A 26,131-nucleotide genomic window follows, 5' to 3' on the forward strand; every position below is an offset into this window, starting at 1 on the left:
AAGAGAAAGATAGGTATCTTATTCTAATGCACATATACGGAATCTAGAAAAATGTTTTTGAAGAATTTATTTACAGGGCAGCAATGGAGAAACAGACATAGAGAATAGACTTATGGACATGGGAGAGGGGAGGAGAGGGTGAGATGCGTGCAAAGAGTAACATGGAAACTTATATTACCATATATAAAATAGATAGCCAATGGGAATTTCCTGTATGGCTCAGGAAACTCAAACAGGGGCTCTGTATCAACCTAGAGAGGTGGGATGGGGAGGGAGATGGGAGGGAGGTTCAAAAGGGAGAGGATATATGTATACCTATGTGATTCATGCTGAGGTTTGACAGAAAACAACAAAATTCTGTAATTATCCTTCAATAAAAATAAATAAATTTAAATAAATAAATAAGAGTCCTCCATGATTTCCACTGCTCTTAGGGCAAAGAAGAAAATCCTTCAGATGCACACAGGCTGCATAAGCTGGTCCCTACGCTACTCTCCACTTCCTCTCAATCCAAACTTCTGGTTGTCCTTCACAGCTCAGCCTCACTGGCCTTCTTTCAATACCTTGAATAGACCATACTCCCACCCACCACCAAGTCCTTTGCACATGCTGTTTCCTCTGCCTGGAACACCCTGTGAGCTTTTTTGGAAAAAAAAAAAAAAAAGTAAAAGTCTTAGTAGCTCAGTCATGTCCAACTCTAGGGGACACCATGAACTATAGCCCGCCAGGCTTCTCTGTCCATGGAATTCTCCAGGCAGAATACTGGAGTAGGTAACCATTCCTTTCTCCATGGAATCTTCCCAACCCAAGTATCGAACCTGAGCCTCCTGCACTTCTGGCAGATTCTTGACTGTCTGAGGCACCAGGGAAACCTAGTTAGTTTCTATTCACCCTTCAGATTCCATCCTCATTTTGCTCAAGGAAGCTTCCCCTCTGTCCCTCCATTTCAAAGCACTTATCACAATACACATATTTATACATGTGTCTATCACTCCCACTCTTTTCCATTTTATCCCCACAACCCAGCACAGTGCTTGGCACAAATGAAATGCTCGATGACTATGGATGAACTACTTATTGATAGAGAGTCCACAACTGTATCAACAATCCATTCCCAATGGTGAGGACATGATGCTGACTGCTGGTCGTCAAATCTTCTGAGTTATTTATGTCTTGACCTCTGGTCACTCTTCATCCAAATGGGAAACAGGCAAGCAAAGCCAGGATGAGGCTTTTTACTTCTCCTCCTCCTGATTAAGGAAATGGCAACCCACTCTAGTACCCTTGCCTGGAAAATCCCATGGACGGAGGAGCCTGGTGGGCTACAGTCCATGGGCTCACAAAGAGTTGGACACAATTGAGTAACTTCACTTTTACTTTCCTCCTGATTACGTTTCCACACTTGCTTTTCATACGGCATGTGAATTCACTGTGATTTTCTGGGTCATTTGAGTGCACGGGATGACCTGAAAGTCCTTCCACTTCCTCTTCCCCAGGAGCTGCAGGAATACATCCAAAGCAGGGATGCAGGGGGGGTGGGTTCGATCCCTGGTCGGGGACCTAAAATACCACACGCTACAAGGTGTAGGCAAAAAAAAAAAATTCTTTTAATTTTTTAAATTAACAATAAATAAAAGGAGTTGGGCACATAGCCAGCAGGTTCAAGATGGGCTACTGCCAGAAACTCTCAGAGAGGTCCTGGGAAAGGAAGTGTCGTCCTCACGTCTAATCCTTAAGTATTTTGTACAGAAAAGACTAGGAGGGTGTCAAGTTGCAGAACGATGTGCTGGTTCTCTCCTGACGGCTGCCACTGAAGGCAATAAGCCTTTCATGATCTCCTACGGGCGTGGGCCTCAACCACAGCATCTGTAACTTCATCGTCCTCTTATTTGCACATTTTATCCCCACAAGACTCTATAAGATCTTTGAAGCGAGAAACCATGGTTGGCCTGACTTGTGTTCTCAGAGACGGGCAGTGGTAAAACACACGCAAATATCTGACGGGAAATGAGTGGGCATGTCAGGGACTCTGACTCTGTCTTCTGCACCCACAGCAAGTGACTGTAGCAGCTCAGGCCAAACACCAGGAGTGAAGTGCCAGGATGTCCTTATTGTTCACCTAGACTCATAAGAGGCTTACCAGGACCCATGTGCAGAGCCACAGGGAGGTGATATGTCTGGGGCTTTGATGGACGGTTCAAAGCAAACATCCCAGGACGCCACACCAAGCCTCCTGTTTAGCTACTTTTAATCAGGACAGAATGCAGAAGAGTGATATAATTATTAAGAGCCAGTTCGGGGGAGGGGGAAACTAGAGAAAGGGGAAAAAAAAGGAAAAGGTGGAGAACTTTTTAACCTTGAATCTTTCCCGTTTTACTTTTGTTGATGGAGAGTTCTGATTCACTCTAGGCCCATTAGGAAAGAGACATTTTCCTTTCCCTGCGCACTGATTACAAACCTGCTGCATCCCCCAAAATCTCTGCATCTTTGCATCCCCTACTCTCAACAGCTGCCCTTCAGAGTAAGTTGATTATGTGATGTTAAAGAGCTGAGGAAATACGGATTTCTACAGTTTCCCTTGCTAACCTGGCTCCCCCTTGGAGAAGACAGAAATGAGATTTTACACTGAATTAGCCTTCTCTTAAGGGAGGCAATTCCATTGATCCTGAGATTAGCACTGGTTTTACCATCTGACCCTCTATTGACCTCACGCTTTGAAAAGAAATTGTTCACAGACTGGTAGGCAAGAGGGAAGGAAAAATCTAGACGTGCTATGGGGAAGAAGCACATATTCGTTTTTATAAGTTTGAGTGACATTTCCAAATCATTGAGTGAAACATAAACATAAGGCCATAATCGAAGGGCAGTTTTGGAGAGGGGGAAAAAAAGTTTTAACATTACTGAATTTGAATAAAATTTCTCTAAGGGTTAAGAATATAAAATGTGGGCATAACATTAGAAAGAAATTATAATATAAAGAGCAAAACACTGTAAAAGCACACAGACTCAACACATAAGTATGTAATATACAACCCTTTAAAGCAACTATACTCTGATTTTAAAAAACAAGTAATTTTAATTGATAATACACATACTCCCTGATTTCATTCTGATGGTCCTACAGAAGGAATTTAGGTACAACTGTATTACCCTTCTTTTTTTAATTTTTTTTTTTTTTAACTGGAAGATTTGGGGGATTATAATACTATGCAATTCTTTCAAAATATTCAGAAGCATTTAGTTTTAACCTGCAGGAGTACATCAACTTTTAGTTTACCATTTTTCCTCAACAACAACAAAAATGTATATAATACAAAAACAAGCTGCTTTTAGAAATTTCTCAAATGTATCATTAATTAAGCCAAATACAATGCTTTTCCCCTTGCTTTTCTATTTCCAGACTTGGCTGCTTATCTTCAAGTCCCTGCATCTACATCCTTTTTCTCCTCCACTCCTAAGCCCATCTTCTCTGTCCAGTCACAGCCCCCAAGCAGTGTCCCCCTCCCTCGTAGATTCCTCATCATCCCGCCCAGCAACAGGGCTGCCCTGCCTCTCACTACCCAGCTTCCCCCAAAAGCCCCACTGGAAACTTCCTATTCCTGGAAAGGCCTCCTTCCAAGCACCCAGGACCTGGCTTGGTCTCGCTTTCCTCCCTCACCCGTCATCATGCCCCCTGTGGGGTCTCTCCTGTCAGCCCTGACCTGAGGCTCATTCCTCCTCATGCCTTACTTCTCATTCTTCCAACTGCTAATCTCTCTGACTTCTTGGTCACACCTCTACAGAACCATGCCCCCATTAGATCCCTAATAAAAAACAAAGTGCTACCTTACCACTTAAAATCTACTCATCTGGGACTTCCCTGGTGGCTCAGTCATAAAGAATCTGCCTGCCAACGCAGGGGACATGGGTTCGATCCCTGGTCCGGGAAGATTTCTTATGCTGCAGAGCCACTAAGCCCACGCACCCTAGAGTCTGTGCTCTGCAGCAAGAGAAGGCATGGCAGTGAGAAGACTGCACACAGCAATCAAGAGTAGCCCCCTCTCTCTGCAATGAAAGAAAGCCTAGGCAGCCATGAAGAATCCAGCACAGCCAAAACAGAGAAAAAGAAAGAAAACCTACTCATCTGTCATGGCATTAGGGTATTCAAGCAGTCCTCACAATTTCAATCCACCTCATCTTTTCTATTTTAAATTTTTTGTGCTGTTCTTTTAAAAAAAATTACTACAAAAGAATCCAACATTTTTTATAAAAAATTTCAAACATTAGCAAAGCAGAGAAAAGTGAAAGCGAAAGTGGCTCAGTCGTGTGACTCTTCGCAACCTCATGGACTATACAGTCCATGGAATTCTCCAGGCCAGAATACTGGAGTGGGTAGCCTTTCCCTTCTCCAGGGGATCTTCCCAACCCAGGGACTGAACCCAAGTAGAGAGAATAGTATAATTAACTGAGTCATCACCAAATTTTAACACTTATCATCACATAGCTAATCCTGCTTCAACCATACCCCTACTCATTTTCTCCCCCCAGTGAATTATTTTAAGGCAGATTCCATAAAACAACACAGAAACAGACTTATAAATACAGAGAACAAGCTAGTGGTTATAAGGGGGAGAGGCAAGAGGATATTAAGAGGTACAGACTACTATGTATAAAATAAGTAAGCTATAAGGATACATTATACAGCACAGGGAATACATCCTGTATTTATGCTGCTGTTGCTGCTAAGTCACTTCAGTCGTGTCCGACTCTGCGACCCCATAGATGGCAGCCCACCAGGCTCCCCCATCCCTGGGATCCTCTAGGCAAGAACACTGGAGTGGGTTGCCATTTCCTGAAAGTGAAAGGTCAAAGTGAAGTCGCTCAGTCGTGTCTGAATCTTAGTGACCCCATGGACTGCAGCCTACCAGGCTCCTCTGTCCATGGGATTTTCCAGGCAAGAGTACTGGAGTGGGGTGCCATTGCCTGTATTTATAGTCATTTTAAATGGCATAAATCTATAAAAATATTGAATAACTATCTTGTACACTTCAAACTAATACTATATATCAACTAAAATTAAAAAAATAAAACAAAAACAAAGCAAATTCCAGATAGCCTTCTATTTCAGCCATAAATAATATTAGGTTGGCCAAAAAATTCGTTTGGAGATTTCTGTAAGCTGTCACAGATAAACCAGAACAAACTTGGTGGCCAACCCAATACTTTAGTTTCTTTAAAAGATAAAGACTTTGAAAAACAGTAACACTGTTTCACCCCTAAAAATTGTTTATATTATTTCTTACTATCAGTAAATACAGAGATAGTGTTTAAATGCCCCCAATGATTTCTTTTTTAAACCAAAAAGTTTTTTATAATTGGTTTGTTTGAAATGAGAGCCAAACACAATTTCATGCTTTGGATCAGTGTCTCTAACTCTTAAAACTCTCTTTTTGTGTCTAACCACTTAACTTCAAGGATTCCCTTGCAGCTCAGATGGTTAGAAATCTGCCTGCAGTGCAAGAGACCCAGGTTCAATTCCTGGGTTGGTAAGACCCCCTGGAGTGACAACCCACTCCAGTATTCTTGCCTGGAAAATCCCATGGTCGGAGGAGCCTGGTGGGCTACAGTCCACGGGATCATGGAGAGTTGGACATGACAAACGGCAAACACTTTAACTCCACTTCACCTTAACTTCTCTTGCTCCACAAGGCTCCAGCCCAGACACACATCTCACGTTCCCACCTAACAAGGTGTTCCTTATGCTGTACTTGGTTCTCCGGTGTCCTCAGCCTCCAGGCTCACACGTCCAAATACCCCTCACCTCTCACAGCTCCCTCCATGAAATCTTTCCTGGTTGCCACCAACACAAGCCATGTCCTATAGCACTTCATTTCTACTTCATTTGGGGCATTTACTCTTTCAATTCTGTAACCGGCAATACCAGGCCCCCAGAAACTCTTAAGGTCCAAAAACCAAGCAGGGAAGTTGGTAGAGGAGCTGGAATTTGACCTGAGTCTCTGAGAAATTTTTAGTCTCTGAGAAATCTGAAAACACTGACCACCAACTACACTTCTTTTGCTCAAGAACTGGGGACAAGAAGAGGGTAAGGATTAAAATAAGATGCTAACAGCTGTGGAGAGTCTTCATTTCACTCCCAGATGACAGTCACACACTGACTGTCCATTTCTGCATGTGGATCCCAGCCACTGCCACAAACTCAAGGAGAGAGAGGACATTTCCCTTCCAAAACTGGAAAGAGTGTAAAAGAGTATAAAAGAACACAACATTAAAAAAAGAAGTATATTATGAAACAACATTTAAAAGTCCTCAACAGTCCTTTTAAAGACTGCATGATAGAATCCTCTAGCAACGTGAAGAACCCCTCCTTCTGTGGGGAGGAAACTGAAGCAGCTTACCTAATGCCCCCAACCACGTTCACTCTGCTGTACAAGGACATCCCCCCGGACCCCCTGCAAAGCCCCCAGCACCAGGGAGCTCATGAATTCTCTTCTGCTGAGCAATCAATCTGTTCTTAAAAAGCTGTGGCTCTCTGGGTCTACGAAAACCACTTTTACAGAGTATCTGTTTGGAATACCTGTAAAACATTCTTAATATAATGTGATGGTTTTCACCAAATGTTCTAGAAATTTAAAACTTTTAGTGCTCAAGCTCCGGCGAGGATGAAGCATTTGCTATCTGACAATGATAAAATAGCACTTTAGGAATTTTTGGCCCTGGGGCAGTGGCAAAAATTTAAAAACTGATGCCAGGAGGTTGGGCTGCCTCCTAAGGCTTACCAAGGAAATAAGCTTTCTAAACTAATGCAGTTCCTTAACAAAATGTCAGCTTTTAATCACAGTAGTGGATGAGTCCCTCCCAAGACAGGCAAAGTCTAAAGGCTGGTATATAAATTTAAGAAACACTTTACAAAATTAAAAAATTATATTTAGTTCTCTCTCTTCCGAGTAGTTAATATAACACTACTAAAATCCTATTATATAGTACCCACATATACATAGTGTAACAAAAAGGCAGCATCTGTCCATTACAGTGCTAATTTTTTTTTCCATTAAATATGATCCTGCCACATTTGTTCAGCAAACACCTTCAGGAGCAAAAGCTAATGGGGTGTAAAAACACAATCATGATCCTCTTTAAGAAACCGCAGGGAAATGCAAAAGCAAGGCAGAGAAATTCACAGAGAAACAGCAGTTTCCTAAAAGATCTCCCACATCATGACTGAAGAAAATTTAACCGGAACCACACACTAGGGACTGAAAATCCAGTTATGAGAGGAACTGATCCTCCACTTTCACTCATCAGACACTGCAGAGATGTGATCATGCATCAGACACTGTGTGAGGGACACGGACGAGAGGACAAAAGTCACACGCTGTCAACTTGCAGATGGCCTGTATTTGGTCTATGTGATCCTTTTTTGTTAATGTGAAGCAGTGCTTAAAAGCCAGGAGCCTAAATCTTTACAGATTATCTCATTCCCATGCAACAAAGATACTTCCTCACCTACCATCATTCCCTTCCCTGCTTATAACATGTGACAGCAAAGGACCTAAAAGCTTCCAATAAAGTTTCCTGCATCCTATGTGTGCTGTAGGTTTAATTTTCCTTAGAGTCAAAACACCACAAACCTGCCAAATATCATCCTCAACTACCCTTCAATGAATAAGCCATGTTAACTCAAGCTTTGATGTAAGGTCTGACGATAATAAAGACGTGCTGGGTCCAAAGGAAAATTATTTTACTCAGCAGCCTGTTGGCATGTTCCCCAAAAAGCAGCACCACATACAGGCCAAGAGCAAGGACACCAGGCTGCTGCACAGAAAGAAAATGAGATGGAAAAAACAGATATGTCCCTGCAAAGCACTGAAAATTAAATCAGTTTCATTTTTCTCCCTCAAACGAAATCAAATCTCAAAAAGTTAAGATAGGCAAATGAACAAGAGGCTTTTTTCTTAAACTACCTCAGTTATAATAAACCCAAACCGACTATTTTTCCCAAGCATTTTACTGTTACACAAACAAATCCATTTTTCACTTCTTGTCATCTGCAATTACTGTGCTCTAACTGAAGATCAGTGAATCACTGTGGAGTGCAGGGCAGAAAGGACTGACCAGCCCTAAGCTCTTACTGTAATCACCACAGAATAAACAATATCAAGAGTTCTTTCTTCATCATCCTGAACCTATATATGGCAGAGAACATAAAACATTTACACTGTGTAATTCCCCTCTTTCCCTAAAGATGGCATGACATTTCAAAACCTTTTCCCCTTCATTTCCCCCTTTTCATAATCAGCCAATTCAAGGCCCACACCAAAGACCTCAAAATAATTTAGAATCCATTTGTAGGAGCCAAGAATTCAATTAAGAGAAAAATTATCTTGCAAAGGTTTGGGCAATTCAGCTCATTAACCCTCTTGTAACTCCGCTGAGAAAAGAACTTGAATCATCTAACAAAAGGCTTCACAAGTCAGGAAGAACAGAGTGGGGTGGGGGGAAGGATGCCAGAAACACAGGTCCTGTCTGCAATCCTGCCCCATCAGCAAGGGCAGCAATGCCCTAGGAATCCTGGAAGGGTTCTTCTGGGCCTCTATATCTCACAACGTGCCAGAGATTTTAAGCAGTGTCCTTAAATTTTTTATTTATGGACTTAAGGGTGGTCAACAGTGTAACTGCTGAGTTTACTGTTTGGGAACAAGGTCCGGATCAACAGGACTTCCCTGGTGGCTCAGATGGTAAAGAATCTGCCTGCAGTGCAGGAGAATCCAGGTTCAAACCCTGGATCAGGAAGATCCCCTGGAGAAGGGAATGGCTACCCACTCCAGTATTCTTGCCTGGAGAATCCCATGGACAGAGGAGCCTGGTGGGCTATAGTCCATGGAGCTGCAGAGAGTCAGACACAACTGAGTGACTAACACTTTCACTTTTCATCTTCTGGATCAATGATGGGATGAAACTGAGTTTCACTCTGTCCTGAAAAGAAAGGCCAACAACGGACACAGGTTTGGGCGAGGTGGTCCTGGGCCTCCTCTGTGCCCTGCTTGCCCCTCTGGCCAGGACCCACCTTAGTGGCCTCCTCCACGCTCTCCCGCAGGGCCAGCAGCTCAGCGTCATACTGCTCCTTCAGCTTGTCCATCTCCCGGTCGTGGCTGGAAACCTCTTCCTTCAGGGCTCCCTTCAGCGCAGTGAGTTCACGCTCCCGCTTCCTCAAGAGGTCTTCCTGCTCCTCTTTGGCAATGAGCAGATGCTGAAGGTCCTGCTTTGCCTGCAGGAGCTCCTGCAGAGAGAACACACGAGTGGGGAGGTGAGGATACAAGCGTTCTGTTGAGCAGCCAGGCGCCTCCACCTCAGCCCCCGCACTCACGGTCACACCCTCACCAGACCTCCCTATTCTCTCCCCCGCACGCTACATACTGGCTTAGCCCCTGTCCTCTCTTTCTCTTCCCCTTCTCACAAGCCACCGTATCCCTTGATTCCACTATCTTAGCTTTCCTGAGATTTAATTTGAGGGAGAAAAGGGAAACTGGTTCCATTCTCGATGCTCTGAGGTGCAAGGCCTGTGTTTTCCATCTCACTTCACTTCAGTGCAATGATCTGCAGTCCCTGCTAGTGGCCTTCACGAGTTATTGCTTCATTGGCGGGGGGCAGGTGGGGGGCACTTGCAGACTTGCTGGCCTCTTACTTCACCCCTGGAACCCTGAACCCACAGCCCAAGTCCTCAGGATGCCTCGGTTCCATTCTGAGCCCACAGCCCAAGTCCTCAGGATGCCTCTGCTCCATTCTGAGCAGGTATAACAGTCACACATTCTCCACCTTCCCTGCCTCATAACCTCACTGCTCATGAGCAAAGTCACCAAACTGGGGCAGCAAGTTCCACCACCAGTGGCATCACCTCAACACACTTGTGTCCTGCCTAAGCTGGGCACCCCTCTCAGGTCACCGTTCCTTATCAGACCTGCTCCGCAACCCTCAAGCTCAGGCTCCCCCTGCTCCACAGACGTCCCTACTGTGCACTCAGCCAGGACTTGGGCTTGACCACCTAGCTCCTCTGCATGCCAGGCCTCCTCCCCGCCCCAAGCCACTTCACAGACTGCCAGCTTCCTCCTCACCAGCCTGCTCCAAGTCTTTATTGATCAGTCGTCTTTTTTTTTTCCTCGTCATTTTGTTCCTTTCTGTTTCCTTGAATCTATGTCCTTTTCCTCAGGGGACAAGAATCCTCTCAGTCAAGGGCAAAAACAAACAAAACACACACATAAAAAACCAAGCTTTCCACCAAACTTTTGAAAGTATAATTTCTACTCACTGTGTGTACTTCTTGATCATCCTTAATCTCTTGCAAATGGCTTTTGCTCCTACTCTACTACCCCTGTTCCCTCCAAGGTTGGCCTCTTCATCTCAACATCCAAAGGCCTTTGCTCAGTCTTTACTTTTCTTTACTCTCCTTTGATCCTCTTTGGGGCTTCCCAGCTGGCTCAGTGGTAAAGAACCCACCTGCCAGTCCAGAAGACGCAGGTTCAATCCCTGGATTGGGAAGATGCCCTGGAGGAGGAAATGGCAACCCACTCCTGTATTCTTCCAGGAAAATCCCATGGACAGAGGAACCTGGAGGGCCACAGTCCATGGGGCCACAAAGAATCAGACATGACTGAGCAGCTGAGCACACACACAAGCTTTGATCCTCTGTACTCGTACCCTTAGAATTCTCTTTCCCCTGCAGTTCAAAGATACTACATGCTCCTGTTTTCTTCCCTTGGGCCACTTTTTCTGTGACAATCTTTTCTGGCTTTTCCCTCCCTCTTCCTAAAAAGCTAAGATGATCCCTAAGAATGTGACTTCACATTCTTTGTTCTTTTTTGACAAGTTGACCTAGTTTTGTTTTGTTTTCCAGCTATTAATTCTACATAAATAACTCCCAAACCTTTACCTCCAACTCTTATCTGAGTTCAGGCCTGCAAGACTCAGCCATGTGGATGTCCCTCAGGCACCTATGGAGGCTTATGTCTCTCAGTGGATTCATCAAGTCCCTTCCTCTCCTCTCCCTTTGTTCATTACTCTCAGGGACAACAGCACCTGCTCAGGAGCTCACAGGCTCGGGAGCTTGGCAACGACCTTGATCCCTCTCATCCTTGCCCCTCATGACTAAATAGTTCTGTAACATCTTAGACCCTTTCCTTCCCCTCTCCAGGGTTAGGCTCTCCTCACCTCTGGCCCAGGTGGTTTGCACGAGCTACCCAACAGCTCCCCCACCTCCAATTTCTCACCTGCAGTCTATGCCATCATCCACAAGGTATCTTCTGTCAGGGGGATCCTTCACCCCTCTTGGTCCCATCTGTCTCTGTCTTTCAGAAAACCTCTCAAGACTCAGACACTGTATGACCTACTCCTAGAAGTCTTCCTTGAACCCCCTTCCTGAATACCCAATCTCATTTTAGCTGTGCTTCTCACAGTACTTAATACTTTTACCTTGCAATCCTTGTATCTAGATTCTATTTGCTTGTCTCTCTCAGCTGGTAAAGAATCCGCCTGCAATGCAGGAGACCCCAGTTTGGTTCCTGGGTGAGGAAGAGCCACTGGAGAAGGGATGGGCTACCCACTTCAGTATTCTTGGGCTTCCCTTGTGGCTCAGCTGGTAAAGAATCCACCCACAATGCAGGAGACCCTGGTTCAATTCCTGGGTCAGGAAGATCCCCTGGAGAAGGGAAAGGCTACTCACTCCAGTATTCTGGCCTAGAGAATTTCCATGGACTGTATAGTCCGTGGGGTTGCAGAGAGTCAGACACGATTGAGCGACTTTCACTTTCATTCACAAGATTATCCATTTCTTGAAAAGAAAACACATCTGATTTATATTTTGATGGGTGGATCAGTGATTGCTGGGAGCAGGCCTGTTCTGGGCATATATTAGCACAGGCAGTACAGCAAGAGTCTGGAGATGTCAGAACTCTAAACTCAACCATTCCTTCACTGGTAGTTCATGAGTAAATACACATCCTGTCCTCTTGGAGCTCCTGTAGAACTGGAGGAAGGGCTGTCACCTGACAACTGAGGTCTCAACAGAGAAAACTATTTTGCATTCAAGACGTGGGTCACTGATGAGAGGGTGACACTATTTGTATCAATTTAAGAATAACTGACCATGGAATTTCCCTCCTTTGCTCTAGGGCAGGGGTCTCCAACCCCCAGGTCACGGACTGATGCTGGTCTGTGGCCTGTTAGGAAGCAGGCTGCACAGCAGGAGGAGGTGAGCAATGGGAAAAGCTTCATTTGTATTTACAGCTGCTCCCCATCACTGGCACTATGACCTCAGCTCCACCTCCTGTCAGATCAGCAATGGCATTAGATTCTCATAGGAACATGAACTCTACTGTAAACTGTGCATGTGAGGGATCTAGGTTGTGCACTCCCTATGAGAATCTAATGCCTGGTGATTTGAGTTGGAGCTGAAGCGGTGATGCTAAGCACTGGGGAGCAGCTGCAAATACACATTATTAGCAGAGAAATTTGACTGCACAGAGACTGTAATAAATCTATTGCTTGCAAACTCATATCAAAACTCCCAGATGGGCCATCTAGTTGCAGGAAAATGAGCTCAGGGCTCCCATTGATACTGCATTATGGTGAGTTGTATAATTATTATAAATTAGATCACAAAGTAACAACAATAGAAATAAAGTGCACGATAAACGTAATGCACTTGAATCAACCCCCCAACCTTGCCCTGGTCTGTGGAAAAACTGTCTTCCACAAAACCAGTCGTGAAAAAGGTGGGGGACCACTGCTCTAGGGCATGTACATACATTAAATCAGGGGAAAGTGAAAGTTGCTCAGTCGTGTCCAACTCTTTGCAACCCCAAGGAATTCTCCAGGCCAGAATACTGGGGTGGGTATCCAATCCCTTCTCCAGCCGATCTTCCCAACCTTGGAATTGAACCAGGGTCTCCTGCATCTCAGGCAGATTCTTTACCAGCTGAACACCCAGGGAAGCCCCATTAAAGCAGGGGAGCCTCTGCAATTCCAGGGTGGAGCTGCACCGCACAGACTAAAACTTAGCTCCTCAAGAACCTAGCTAGCAGGCACTAATAAGCTCAGAAGAAACTCACAGAGAATCATCCAGGTAATGAGAGCAACTCTGGCTCTCCCAAAGCACCAAACACAAAACACATAAGCAAATTTTATGAAAATATACCCCATTCTGCTATTTATCTAAGGAGATGCCTGTGGCTTCCCCTGTCCAGTTCAGGGCTATTAGAAACACCTCCACACACACATATCACTGTTGCTACTGGCAACCCCTCTAGGTCTTCCTGGAGCCTCCTGCCAGCTTCTTCACAGCAGCCCTTGTGAGCCTACTCCTGTTTCCTGCCCTTACTCTCACACATTTCTCAATTGTTCTGACGATAACGCAGTTCCTCTTCCCACACTTATCTTTTCCAGGATATATCTGTGTTTCATGTTGCCTTTTGTGTACTGCCACCAATGCATGTCAAGAAACTAAGTTTTTATGGTCCACTCTACACCAACACGCTGTTATCTGTAACTGGGGGCCGCTGCTTAAATGGACTCTGCTGTACAAATCCAATCAGATTACACCTCACCGTATCACTGAGTAGCACTTGAAGCTTTCCAGGGTAGAGACCAAAAGGCACAGAGAGGTTTCAAAAACTTCATCACCTCTGAGGCTTTACTGTCAATTATATCAAGCCAAAGAAGTGGGAGAAAACATATTGCTGCTTTCTGGTCACTCAGTCATGTCTGATTCTTTGTGACCCCAAGGACTGTAGCCCGCCAGCCTCCTCTGTCTGTGGGATTTCCCAGGCCAAGAATACTGGAGTGGGTTGCCATTTCCTTCTCCAGGGAATCTTCCAGACCCAGGGATCAAACCCATGTCTCCTGCATTGGCAGGCGAATTCTTTACCACTGAGCCACCAATGATGCAAGAGTAAAACATATAAACCTCAAAATATATGCAAACGTCCACCAGAGATGCACATGCCAGTCTGCAGACTCCCATGAAAGAAAACAAAGGAAAACTCTGGGTACGCAGAATCAGCCCCTTCAAAACCTATACACATCCAGGCTAGCTTCATATGAAGCCACAAGAGATAAAGACCTAGTACGGATGTATATTTGGGGGTGGATGGGGAGGAGTAGGGGGGTTAGGCTAAAAAGACTGACTATTTGGTACTAACTACATAATAAGAATTATGCTAAGCACTTCTAAAAATCATAGGAGATGAATACTATTGTTCTCATTAATTAAAAAAAGAACTGGAGTTCTGAGATGCTATTAATAACATGCCTAAGATCACCTAGCATATAAGTGATAGAGCCAAGATGAGACCCAGACTGGATAACAATGCTGGTTCCCTTCACTGTACAGCCTCTGCAGGCCTGACAACAAAACTACACGCTCCAGAGAGGCTGAGGAGCAAGCGGTGTGGCTGTGCTCTGTCTCTCAGATGCAAGTGAAAAGATGGGATTCAGTTGGAAGTGCCTAGAAGGAGGTCAACCTGTTTAAATGGAAGCAAAGAAACTTGCCCAGAACCTGAAAAGACAACAAGGAAAGTTGAGAAGAAAAGGAAGCATGCTCTGGGAGCTGGCTGTTCACAGCAACAGGCCAGAGACGGTCCTGACAGGAGGGCCACAGAAAGACACAGACCAGAACATCCAGAGCCACTCACAGGTCCACAGAACATCTTCACAGACCACCTACCCATAGGTATTCAATGTCAACAGGAGAAAAAACACTGATCTAGACCCTTTGCACAAAAGTTTCCACAGAAGCCCTTGCTCACTGAAAAGACAAGTAAAGGTCATATATCAAAACTACAGCTGACAATCCAAAAATCAAACATAAAAGAAAGAAAAGAAATGGGAATTCCATGACAGTCCAGTGGTTAGGACTCCTTGCTTCCACTGCAGGGAGCACGGGTTTGATCCCCAGTCAGGAAACTAAGCTCTCACATGTTACATGGTGTGCCCTCCCCTCAAAAAAACGTACAGCTGACAAAGAATTACATCATTTTTTCCACAGAAAGATGGCCTAGAAATTGTAACACAGCTGGTCAGAATCATCATTTTCTTTACTGTGTATAATATTCAGTAACATCACTTCAAAATAAGCTTATACTTATGTTAGAGATGTTATTTCTGAGCAGCAGTCTACCCCTAAACCAACAAGATTTCATAACCAGAATATTTTACTGATACCTAAGTACTTGCATCTTGGTAAATGTCAGGGATAAAACACCATTGGGCTTCCCTGGTGGCTCAGACGGTACAGCGTCTGTCTACAATGTGGGAGACCTGGGTTCGAGCCCTGGGTTGGGAAGATCCCCTGGAGAAGGAAATGGCAATCCACTCCAGTACTCTTGCCTGGAAAATCCCATGGACAGAGGAGCCTAGTAGGCTACAGTCTATGGGGTCGCTAAGAGTTGGACACAACTGAGGACTTCACTTACTTACTTACCAAAACAAAGGGCAACATACTCAGGGTCAAAGAAATGACTGACCAGTTGAGCTATAATTATTTTTGTATCTTAAATTTAAAAAGAAATTAAAAACCATCAGTTGGTTACTTAAGAATAACAAAGTCATTCTATTCTTGGTCAATTATTAATATCTGTCTTATCCTAAGAGAATAGGCATTTTCTACTATGTCTTCCTTTCTTCTTTCTTTCCTTTAATCTTTTTTTTTTTTAAATAATGATTCTATCCTCTTTTCATACTGACTCCATATAGAGGCCCAATGTCATTTAACAGACTGCACAGTATTAAAAGATATTTCCTGAAAAATCTTGTGCATTATGCAAGCCTCACAAAATACAGGGCCTTCAAGTTTTTCCAAGCACTCAAAAGCAGAAGTGTTTAATGTTCGCTGAGTTTAAGAGTCTATTCTAAGCCAAGTCCAGTGGAAAAGTTGGCTACAACTATAATCTGTTATCAGATTCCCCCTAGCCACTTTTTATTAAGATATGAAGAATAAACTGAAAGTGATGAGGAGATGGGGTCTATTTAATTTGATATAAAAACCATAGATCATTTTTTAAATGTCACTGACATGTCAAAGGAAATTGATAAAAATACTGAGGACAATTTTCCAGATGGAGAGAAACCCATTTTGGCACAGAGAAGCTCACTGTGTCCAAACTTATCCTGCAGAAAGGCAGCGGTAGAAGATATAGCTCCCATTACATGAAAGAGGCAAATAACCAGAAAGCCAGCAACACCAGGAACATTTTTAAGAAAAAATGTGCTCTGTTTCCCTTTCCTGAGAGTCTCATTATTAGCCTCCACCTGAAAACACATCACCAAAACTGCAGCTCATATCACAGTTGCTGTGTACTATGTGTAACCATGTGCTAGTCACTCAGTCGTATACGACTCTTTGTGACCCCATGGACTGCAGCCCGCCAGGCTCCTCTGTCCACGGAATTTCCCAGGCAAGAATACTGGAGTGGGTTGCCATTCCTTCTTCCAGTGGACAATTTGTCAGAACTGTTTACTTTGACCCATCCATCTTAGGTGGCCCTGCATGGCATGGCTCATAGCTTCACTGAGTTATGCAAGCCGCTTCACCATGACAAGGCTGTGATCCATGAAGGGGATATGATAATAGTATTGTAGTTATAAGAAAATTATCTAATGATTTAAATTCATGCTGAACAGCTTAGGGGTGCAATGTGGTATTATCTGTAAATTCCCTTGAAAAAGTTCATCAAGATGAATAGATAGATGAATTTTTAAAAAACAAACAAAGTTGAACGGCCGGACAGAAGAAAAAATGGAGTAAACACGGAAACATGCTGACAACTGTTGGATTTGGACTGGGACTCCATGTGAGTTAACACATGATGCTCTCACAAAAGGGAACCATACTCACCAGCAGAACAAGCACACAACAGACAACGGCTCCCCGTTCCCCCACCCACCCCACACCTCCAGCCCCAGCTTACCTCGATCAGAGCCCCCTTCTCCCTGTCCTCAGATTGTTTCGCACTGTCCAACTCATCATGCATTTCCGAGAGCTGATCCTGGAGATCTCTGATTTCAGTCTGGTGCTGCTCCCGTTCCATTTTCACCTGGAACAGCCTGGCAGAAAAGGAAACCCATGAGAGAGATTCTCTTGGTCTCTGCTTATTTTCATCCAGTCTGCTTTCAGACCTTCAGATGGTCAAATAGAGTCATCTAAGTCCCCAGGTAGCCTCCCATTCTCTGTTCTGCGCTGAACAAGATATCACAAACCAGAAAGGCACTGGTAAGAACTATACCTGCAGTCTAATTGCCCAAGGAGAAGACAAGTGAGAACTCAAGCCATTGTAATGGGAAAGGTTATACAGCGATATTTCTTCCCCAAAAGGAGACCACAGGGTACTAGAATTTGAATACAGAAGATAAGGAATTAGGCACAACTTTTATGATAAATGTTTTCACTAAAGGCACCTGACTCTGTACCAACCCCACCCTCAGTACTCCAGACCAGTAGAGTCAGCAAATTATGGCCCGTGGGCCAATCAGGCCCACTGCCTGCTTTTGTAAATAAAGTTTTATTGGAACAAAACCATGCTCATTCATGTATTGCTTATGGTCATTTGCACAATACAATGGCAGAAATGAACAATTTCATACGGTATAGTCCATAAACTCTAAAACATTTATTATCTAACAGAGAAAAGTTTGCCGACCTCTGTTCCAAATTAAACTCACAGCTGTTCTACCTTTTTTATTTTGTAAAGTCTTTCAGTTCAGTTGCTCAGTTGTACCCTACTCTTTGCGACCCCATGGACTGCAGCACGTCAGGTTTCCCTGTCCATCACCAACTACAGGAGCCTACTCCAACTCATATCCATTGAGCCAGTGACGCCATCCAACCATCTCATCCTCTGCCATATCCTTCTCCTTTCACCTCCAATCTTTCCCAGCATCAGAGTCTTTTCAAATGAGTCAGTTTTTCACATCAAGTAGCCAAATGACTGGAGATTCAGTTTCAGCATTAGTCCTTCCAATGAATATTCGGGACTGATTTCCTTTAGGATGGACTGGTTAGATCTCCTTGCTGTCCAAAGGACTCTCAAGAGTCTTCTCCAACACCACAGTTCAAAAGCATCAATTCTTTGGTGCTCAGCTTTCTTTATAGTCCAATTCTCACATCCATATATGACTACTGGAAAAACCATAGCTTTGACAAGACTGACCTTATTTGACAAAGTAATGTCTCTGCTTTTTAATATGCTGTCTAGGTTGGTCATGAAGAAGGAAATGGCAACCCACTCCAGTGTTCTTGCCTGGAGAATCCCAGGGATGGGGGAGCCTGGTGGGCTCACACAGAGCCTGGTCCGACTCACACAGAGTCGGACACGACTGAAGTGATGCAGCAGCAGGTTGGTCATAGCTTTTCTTCCAAGAAGCAAGCATCTTTTAATTTCATGCTGGCAGTCACTGTCTGCAGTGATTTTGGAGCCCAAAAGAAAGGAAAGTCTTTCACTGTTTCCACTGTTTCCCCATATATTTGCAAAGAAGTGATGGGACTGAATGACATGATCTTAGTTTTCTGAATGTTGTTTTAAGCCTACTTTTTCACTCTCCTCTTTAACTTTCATCAAGAGGCTCTTTAGTTCTTTTTTTCTGGCCTAAGTGTGGTGTCATCTGCATATCTAAAGTTATTGATATTTCTCCTGGCAATCTTGATTTCAGCTTGTGCTTCATCCAATCCAGCATTTCTCATGATGTGCTCTGCATATAATTGAAATAAGCAGGGTGACAATATACAGCCTTGTCATACTCCTTTCCTGAGTTGGAACCAGTCTGTTGTTTCATGTCCAGTTCTAACTGTTGCTTCCTGACCTGCATACAGATATCTCAGAAGGCAGATCAGGTGGTCTGGTATTCCCATCTCTTTAAGAATTTTTCAGTTTGTTGTGATTCACATAAATGCTTTGGCATAGTCAATAAAGCCAAAGGAGGTGTTTTTTTGGAACTCTCTCGCTTTTTTGATGATCCAGCAGATGTTGACAATTTGATCTCTGGTTCCTCTGCCTTTTCTAAATCCAGCTTGAGCATCTGGAAGTTCACAGTTCACATACTGTTGAAGCCTGGTTTGGAGAATTTTGAGCATTAATTTGCTAGTGTGTAAAATGAGTGCAATCGTGAGGTAGTTTGAGCATTCTTTGGCATTGCCTTTCTTTGGAATTGGAACAAAAACTGAACTTTTCCAGTCCTGTAGCCACTGCTGAGTTTTTCAAATTTGCTGGCATACTGAGTACAGCGCTTTCACAGCATCATCTTTTAGGATCTGAAATAGCTCAACTCGAATTCCATCACCTCCACTAGCTTTGTTCGTAGTGATGTTTCCTAAGGCCCACTTGACTTCACATTCCAGGATGTGTAGCTCTAGGTGAGTGATCACACCATCGTGATTATCTGGATTGTGAAGATCTTTTTTGTACAGTTCTTCTGTGTATTCTTGCCACCTCTTCTTAATATGTTTCTGTTAGGTCCATACCATTTCTGTCCTTTATTGAGCCCATCTTTGCATGAAATGCTCCCTTGGTATCTCTGATTTTCTTGAAGAGATCTCTAGTCTTTCCCATTCTACTGTTTTCCTCCATTTCTTTGCATTGATTGCAGAGAAAGGCTTTCTTATCTCTCCTTGCTATTCTTTGGAACTCTGCATTCAAATGGGTATATCTTTCCTTTTCTCCTTTGCCTTTCACTTCTCTTCATAGCTATTTGTAAGGCCTCCTCAGATAGCCATTTTGCCTTTTTGCATTTATTTTTCTTGGGGATGGTCTTGATCCCTGCCTCCTGTACAATGTCACGAACCTCCGTCCGTAGTTCTTCAGGCACTCTATCAGGTCTAATCCCTTGAATTTATTTGTCACTCCCACTGTATAATCATAAGGGATTTGATTTAGGTCATACCTGAATAGTCTAGTGGTTTTTCCCTACTTTCTTCAATTTAAGTCTGAATTTGGCAATAAGGAATTCATGATCTGAGCCACAGTCAGCTTCCAATCTTGTTTTTGCTGACTGCATAGAGCTTCTCCATCTTTGGTCACAAGGAATATAATCAATCTGATTTCGGTGTTGACCATCTCGTGATGTCCATGTGTAGAGTCTTCTCCTGTGTTGTTGGAAGAGGTTGTTTGCTATGACCAGTGCATTCTCTTGGCAAAACTCTACTAGCCTTTGCTCTGCTTCGTTCTGTACTCCAAGGCCAAATTTGCCTGTTACTCCAGGTATTTCTGGACTTCCTACTTTTGCATTCCAGTCCCCTATAATGAAAAGGGCATCTTTTTGGGGTGTTAGTTCTAGAAGGTCTTGTAGGTCTTCACAGGACCGTTCAACAACTTCTTCATCTTCTTCTATGGGGCATATACTTAGATTACTGTGATATTGAATGGTTTGCCATGGAAATGAACAGAGATCATTCTGTCATTTTTGAGACTGCATCCAAGTACTGCATTTTGGACTCTTGTTGACTATGATGGCTACTCCATCTCTTCTAAGGGATTCTTGCCCATAGCAGTAGATATAATGGTCATCTGAGTTAAATTCACCCATTCCAGTCCATTTTAGTTCCATGATTTCTAAAATGTTGCCGTTCACTCTTGCCATCTCCTGTTTGACCACTTCCAATTTGTCTTGATTCATGAACCTAACATTCCAGGTTCCTATGCAACATTGCTCTTTACAGCATCAGTCTTTACTTCCATCTCCAGTCACATCCACAACTGGGTGTTGTTGCTTTGGTTCCATCTCTTCATTCTTTCTGGAGTTATTTCTCCACTGATCTCCAGTAGCATATTGGGCACCTACCAACCTGGGGAGTTCATCTTTCAGTGTCCTATGTTTTTGCCTTTTCATACTGTTCATGGGGTTCTCAAGGCAAGAATACTGAAGTGATTTGCCATTCCCTTCTCCAGTGGAGCACGTTTTGTCAGAACTCTCCACCATGACCCTTCTGTCATTTCAAGCCTACACAGCATGGCTCATAGTGTCATTGAGTTAGACAAGGCAGTGGTCCATGTGATCAGATTGGTTAGCTTTCTGTGACGGAAAACCAGTCTGTCTGCCCTCTGTTGGAGAAGGATAAGAGGCTTATGGAAGCTTTCTGATGGGAGAGACTGACTGAGGGGGAAACTGGGCCCTGTTCTGATGGGCAGGGCCATGCTCAGAAAATCTTTAATCCAATTTTCTGTTGATGGGTAGGGCTGTGTTCCCTCCCTGCTATTTGACCTGAAGCCAAACTATGGTGGAGGTAATGAAGATAAAGGCAACCTCCTTCAAAAGGCCCCATGCACACACTGCTACACTCAGTGCCCCTGACCCTGCAGCAGGCCACTGCCGACCCACGCCTCTGCCAGAGACTCCTGAACACTCACGGGCAAGTCTGGGTCAGTCTCTTGTGGGGTCCCTGCTCCTTTCTCCTGCGTCCTGGTGCACTCAAGGTTCTGTTTGTGCCCTCCAAGACTGTGTTTCCCCAGTCCTGTGTAAGTTCCGGGGGCTCTATGGTGGGGTTAATGGCAACCTCCTCCAAGAGGGCTTATGCCATACCCAGGTCTACTGCACCCAGAGCCCCTGCAGCAGTCCACTGCTGACCCGTACCTCCCCAGAGACACTCAAACACAGTGAAGTCTTTACTACACTCTAAATTTCAGGGTTTTTTTCTTTTCAACCTCTTTTCTGAAATTAGCCTCTAAGAATATTTTAAAAGCACACACCACACCATCAAAATGGCAAAGGTAATGAAATGCTTTTATGATACAATGTCCTATTGTTCTTGAATTTCCCTCTAGATTTCACTCCTGCTTAACCTCTCACATAAGGCTTCTGTCACGGCCAGTGGACTTCACGGCACCATTCATTTCAGACCTTCATTTCAAGTCCTTTTGTCACAGATTTTTTTTTTCAGATTAGAATACAATTTATTGAGATGCAGCTCACACATTCAGACATCCCACATGTTATACATGCTCATTCTGTATTTCACACAGATTTAATCAGATATAAAACACTCACAATGAGGTATTCAAAGTATTCCTTTGTATATGCCACATTTGTTCATATGACATACACATTCATTTAGACATTCTCCTCATACAACTGGGTCAAGTATTTTACTTGTATGTTCTTAAATCATTGCTAGAATCCCAACAATCACATAAATGTGGGCTCTCTGGTTTCTTGTTCATGGATTTCTACATGTGGACAGGTTTTCATCTACACAGACTCTTTAGATAGGATGGGGAAGTTGTGCAACAAGAGCAAGTGGGAAAAAAACGGTGGTGGGTCTATTGCTAATCTTTCTCATTTAAATCTCTTGAAATGAATAAAATATCCACTGTCACAGATTTTAATACAACAAAATGGCAGGGCCGTTTGGGCATGATTTTCTCTCTCTAAAGACACAAAAGAAGTATAAACACTGGTCACAAAAGCCAGCATCGTCCAGGATAAAACTCTGAATGCAGAAGACTGTGGAGGCCACATGACATTGCTTTGTAGAGACTGGACTCAGGCTCTTAAAGTATCTCTAGATACAGCACTCAGGATCCCCAGCTGCTCACTTACCTGCCATGAGATCCACTTTAAGGGCTAGAATTTTATAAAACATCCTTTGAGGTACACAAATAATTTTTAAATTCTGCTTACCAGTCTACACGTCACTGGTTTTACAATTTTGCAAGGGTAAGAGGGAGAAAAGGCAGATTCAGCAGCCCCTATGAAGATCTGGAAGGTTGCGGAGAATTAAACAGACAGAAAGAATCTGGCTCCATGGGCTCAGGAGCCTGGGTGGGGAGGGCTCAGACTCTGGGCCCACACTTACTCCTCCAGGTGTCTCCGGAGCGCCCCCTCACTTTCCTCCAGCCGCCGCTGCAGCACAGTGCTCTCCTCCACCTTGCTGTCATGCTGGCTTTGCAACACTTCTAAGTCTGCTTTCATTCTGTCTCTCTCTTCTTTGATGTTCTGCTGATTCTAAAACAAATGTGTGTGAGTTAAAGCACCTCCACTGTACACTAATGTCACCCCACTGAATCCTGAATCTCAGATGGACTCCATGTCTCTGCACTTAGATTATTAAACAACCTGATGGAACTGTGCAATTCAGGCATCTGCTAAGTTGCTTCAGTCGTGTCTGACTCTGTGCAACCCCATAGACGGCAGCCCACCAGGCTCCGCCGCCCCTGGGATTCTCCAGGCAAGAACACTGGAGTGGGTTACCATTTCCTTCTCCAATGCATGAAAGTGAAAAGTGAAAGGGAAGTCGCTCAGTCGTGTCCGACTCTTAGCGACTCCATGGACTGCAGCCTACCAGGCTCCTCCGTCCATGAGATTTTCCAGGCAAGAATACTGGAGTGGGGTGCCATTGCCTTCTCCAAATTAAGGCATAAGAGTTCACAACTAGAAAGAATACTGAACACTTAATGAATTGTAATACTTCTAAAAGAAAAACAAACACATCTTAATCACATTCTGCTATTTCTACTACTTAGTCCAGACATTTTATATACATTTAGTTTCCAATTTGCCCATCTGAATCCAACAGCATTTCTGTTACTCTGTCAAAGCCAACATTCTCTACATGCTTTGGTTCAGTTCAGTCACTCAGTCGTGTCCAACTCTTTGCAAACCCATAGACTGCAGCTTCCCTGTCCATCATCAACTCCAGGAGCCTACTCAAACTCATGTCCATCAAGTCGGTGATGCCATCCAACCATCTCATCCTCCGTCGTCCCCTTCTCCTCCCACCTTCAATCCCTCCCAGCATCAGGGTCTTTTCCAATGAGTTCTTCGCATCAGGTGGCCAAAGTATTGGAGTTTCAGCTTCAGCATCAGCCCTTCCAATGAATATTCAGGACTGATTTCCTTTAGGATGGACTGGTTGGATCTCCTTGCAGTCCACAGGACTCTCAAGAGTCTTCTCCAGCACCACAGTTCAAAAATATCAATTCTTTGGTGCTCAGCTTTCTTTACAATCCAACTCTCACATCCATACATGACTACTGGAAAAACCATAGCTTTGCCTAGACAGACCTTTGTTGGTAAAGTAATGTCTCTGCTTTTTAATAGGCTGTCTAGGTTGGTCACAGCTTTTCTTCCAAGGAGCAAGCATCGTTTAATTTCATGGCTGCAGTCACCATTTGCAGCCATGATTTTGGTTACTTACCAAAAAAAAAAAAAAGTCTTCAGAAAACAGGAATTAAATTTACAGGAATTTGCTCAGTTTATGGGAAGAAAGTTTCTCTTGGGAAAAAACTTGTTTTCATTTCACTTGGACAACCCAAGGTACTTAAAATACTCTATCAATCAAGATAGAAAAGAATAAAATAGTACAAAGAAAAATCACAGGTACCTTGACTTCCAGTTGAAGCTGTGTCTGAAGTTCAGCCACTTCTGTGGTCAACTTGTTCTTCTGTTCCAAGAGATCTTTGACTTCAGATGAAGAATTAGAAGCCTACAATCAATTGCAAAGATATTAAATGTTCAAGGTGCTTTATTTTTTTTTTCTTGTATAGATTTAACAGGATGACACTCTCAAAAGGAGTTGGCTAAAACCCTATAGCAAAGTGGTTAGAAAATTACAAATAAAAGGAAGGGGAAAGCAGAAATGAAAACCAGAAAAGGCAGTGTCTTGGCTCTCATGCACCCAAATCCAGGTGTGAGCCATGCGTGAACCTAGAATGATGTACTTCCTCATCTGCTCCTGGGAAGCAGACCGGAAACCAACAATCAACAAAAACAGAGGCCCTCCTATTTTCTTAGGCAAAATGAGAACAATCCATCTCAGAAATACAAACCTAACCCAAGGAGAAAAATTGTAGGTTGTTCTTTTCCAAATAAAAACTGCCTGCTTCTCTGCTTTCCAGTATGGTTTCAGCCTATTAAGGGAGAGGGTTCTCTTGCAGGAAGTCACTTAACTGACACCAAAATATAAAATTCCAAAACCTTTGCCAGCAAATAATCAGATTCATAAGTGAGAGACACAGAGAGTAGAAAAATGTGGACAATTAAGCAGTCACAGTACTCTGACTGGAGCCAGAAGTCTAAGGGCCTAAGTTCACCTCATTATCTCTGGCTTGATTAAGAAGGAGCAGCTTCTTAACTGGTCTCCCTTCCTCTAATCTTACCTCTCTCCAAAAGCTACAAAGGAATGAATTTTTACAAACACACCACCACTCATGGCCATTTAAAAGTCCATCAGTGTTAACCTATCACCTTCTGCCTGAAATTGACATGATTTACAAGGTCCTTCCTATCTGGTGCCTGGTCCCCACATCCTAGCTCCCTCCTCCAGCTACACTAAACTACCTCCAGTCCCCTAAACATGACAAGTGCACATTTCTTTATATTTTATGTTTTTTGTGCTGTTCCCTCTACCTAGAATGCCCTGCCCTTCCCCCTTGTCTGGGAGAATTCTATGATATTTTGAGACAGCATTAGAGTTATTGACTCCAGAAGGGCTACCCCGACTTCCCCAGTTAAGGCTGGATACCCTTCATCTGGGACCACAATGACAATCTGAACATCAAGACCAAAGGATGCATTCTCCAAGAGAACATGCAGGTAAATGAAAAGCAACAGTCGTGGTGATGATTTGTATGTAAAAGTTTCAGCAAAAAAATTCTAACCTAATTGTAAAAACTGTTCAGTTCCTAAAGCCTGCCTACAAGCAAATCATACAATTTAACGGTTCCCCAGTGGGAACTGTGTGCCTGTGTGCATTTATATAACTTATATATTTACAAATTCAATACATAATATATAACAGAATATATGAAAAATAAGTATATAATATATAAATCTGTAACTATAAACAGTTATATGTAATAAATTAATCAATTAAATTTTTAAATGTTTTTATTTGATGCCAGAGCAGCAGTCATGGGAATACAGAACAACAGAGGAAAAAGGATAGTTGATGCCTTAAAATATTCTTCATTCATATGTTGCCAAAGTTAAAAAAGAAGCTATAGACATATTCCCTATTGCCTGCCTCTGGGTATCTCCTCTTTCCTTCCAGTGCAGAATACCCCCTCAACAAGGGAAAAGGGAAGATGCCCAAGCAAGAAATGGGCCCAAGTCAAGGTGGCACAGAATTGAGAGACAAGATTTTAGTCCTCCCTCATAA

General features: G+C 43.4%; 1 protein-coding gene across 7 annotated transcripts in view; it reads right to left on the reverse strand.

The window, feature by feature from the left end:
- Positions 1–26,131, reverse strand: part of CGNL1 (cingulin like 1) — a 169,612-nt gene that overhangs the window by 78,035 nt on the left and 65,446 nt on the right. For all 7 annotated transcript variants that reach the window (XM_055537840.1, XM_055537835.1, XM_055537837.1 and 4 more), the window contains 4 exons: positions 24,356–24,457; positions 22,829–22,977; positions 16,956–17,091; positions 9,065–9,277 (listed from right to left, as the gene is read on the reverse strand). In XM_055537840.1, coding sequence (XP_055393815.1) covers positions 9,065–9,277; positions 16,956–17,091; positions 22,829–22,977; positions 24,356–24,457 — 600 coding nt within the window. The remainder of the gene's footprint in view (positions 1–9,064; positions 9,278–16,955; positions 17,092–22,828; positions 22,978–24,355; positions 24,458–26,131) is intronic.

The sequence above is a fragment of the Bubalus kerabau genome, chromosome 10, assembly GCF_029407905.1.
Source record: "Bubalus kerabau isolate K-KA32 ecotype Philippines breed swamp buffalo chromosome 10, PCC_UOA_SB_1v2, whole genome shotgun sequence".
NCBI lineage: Eukaryota > Metazoa > Chordata > Mammalia > Artiodactyla > Bovidae > Bubalus > Bubalus kerabau.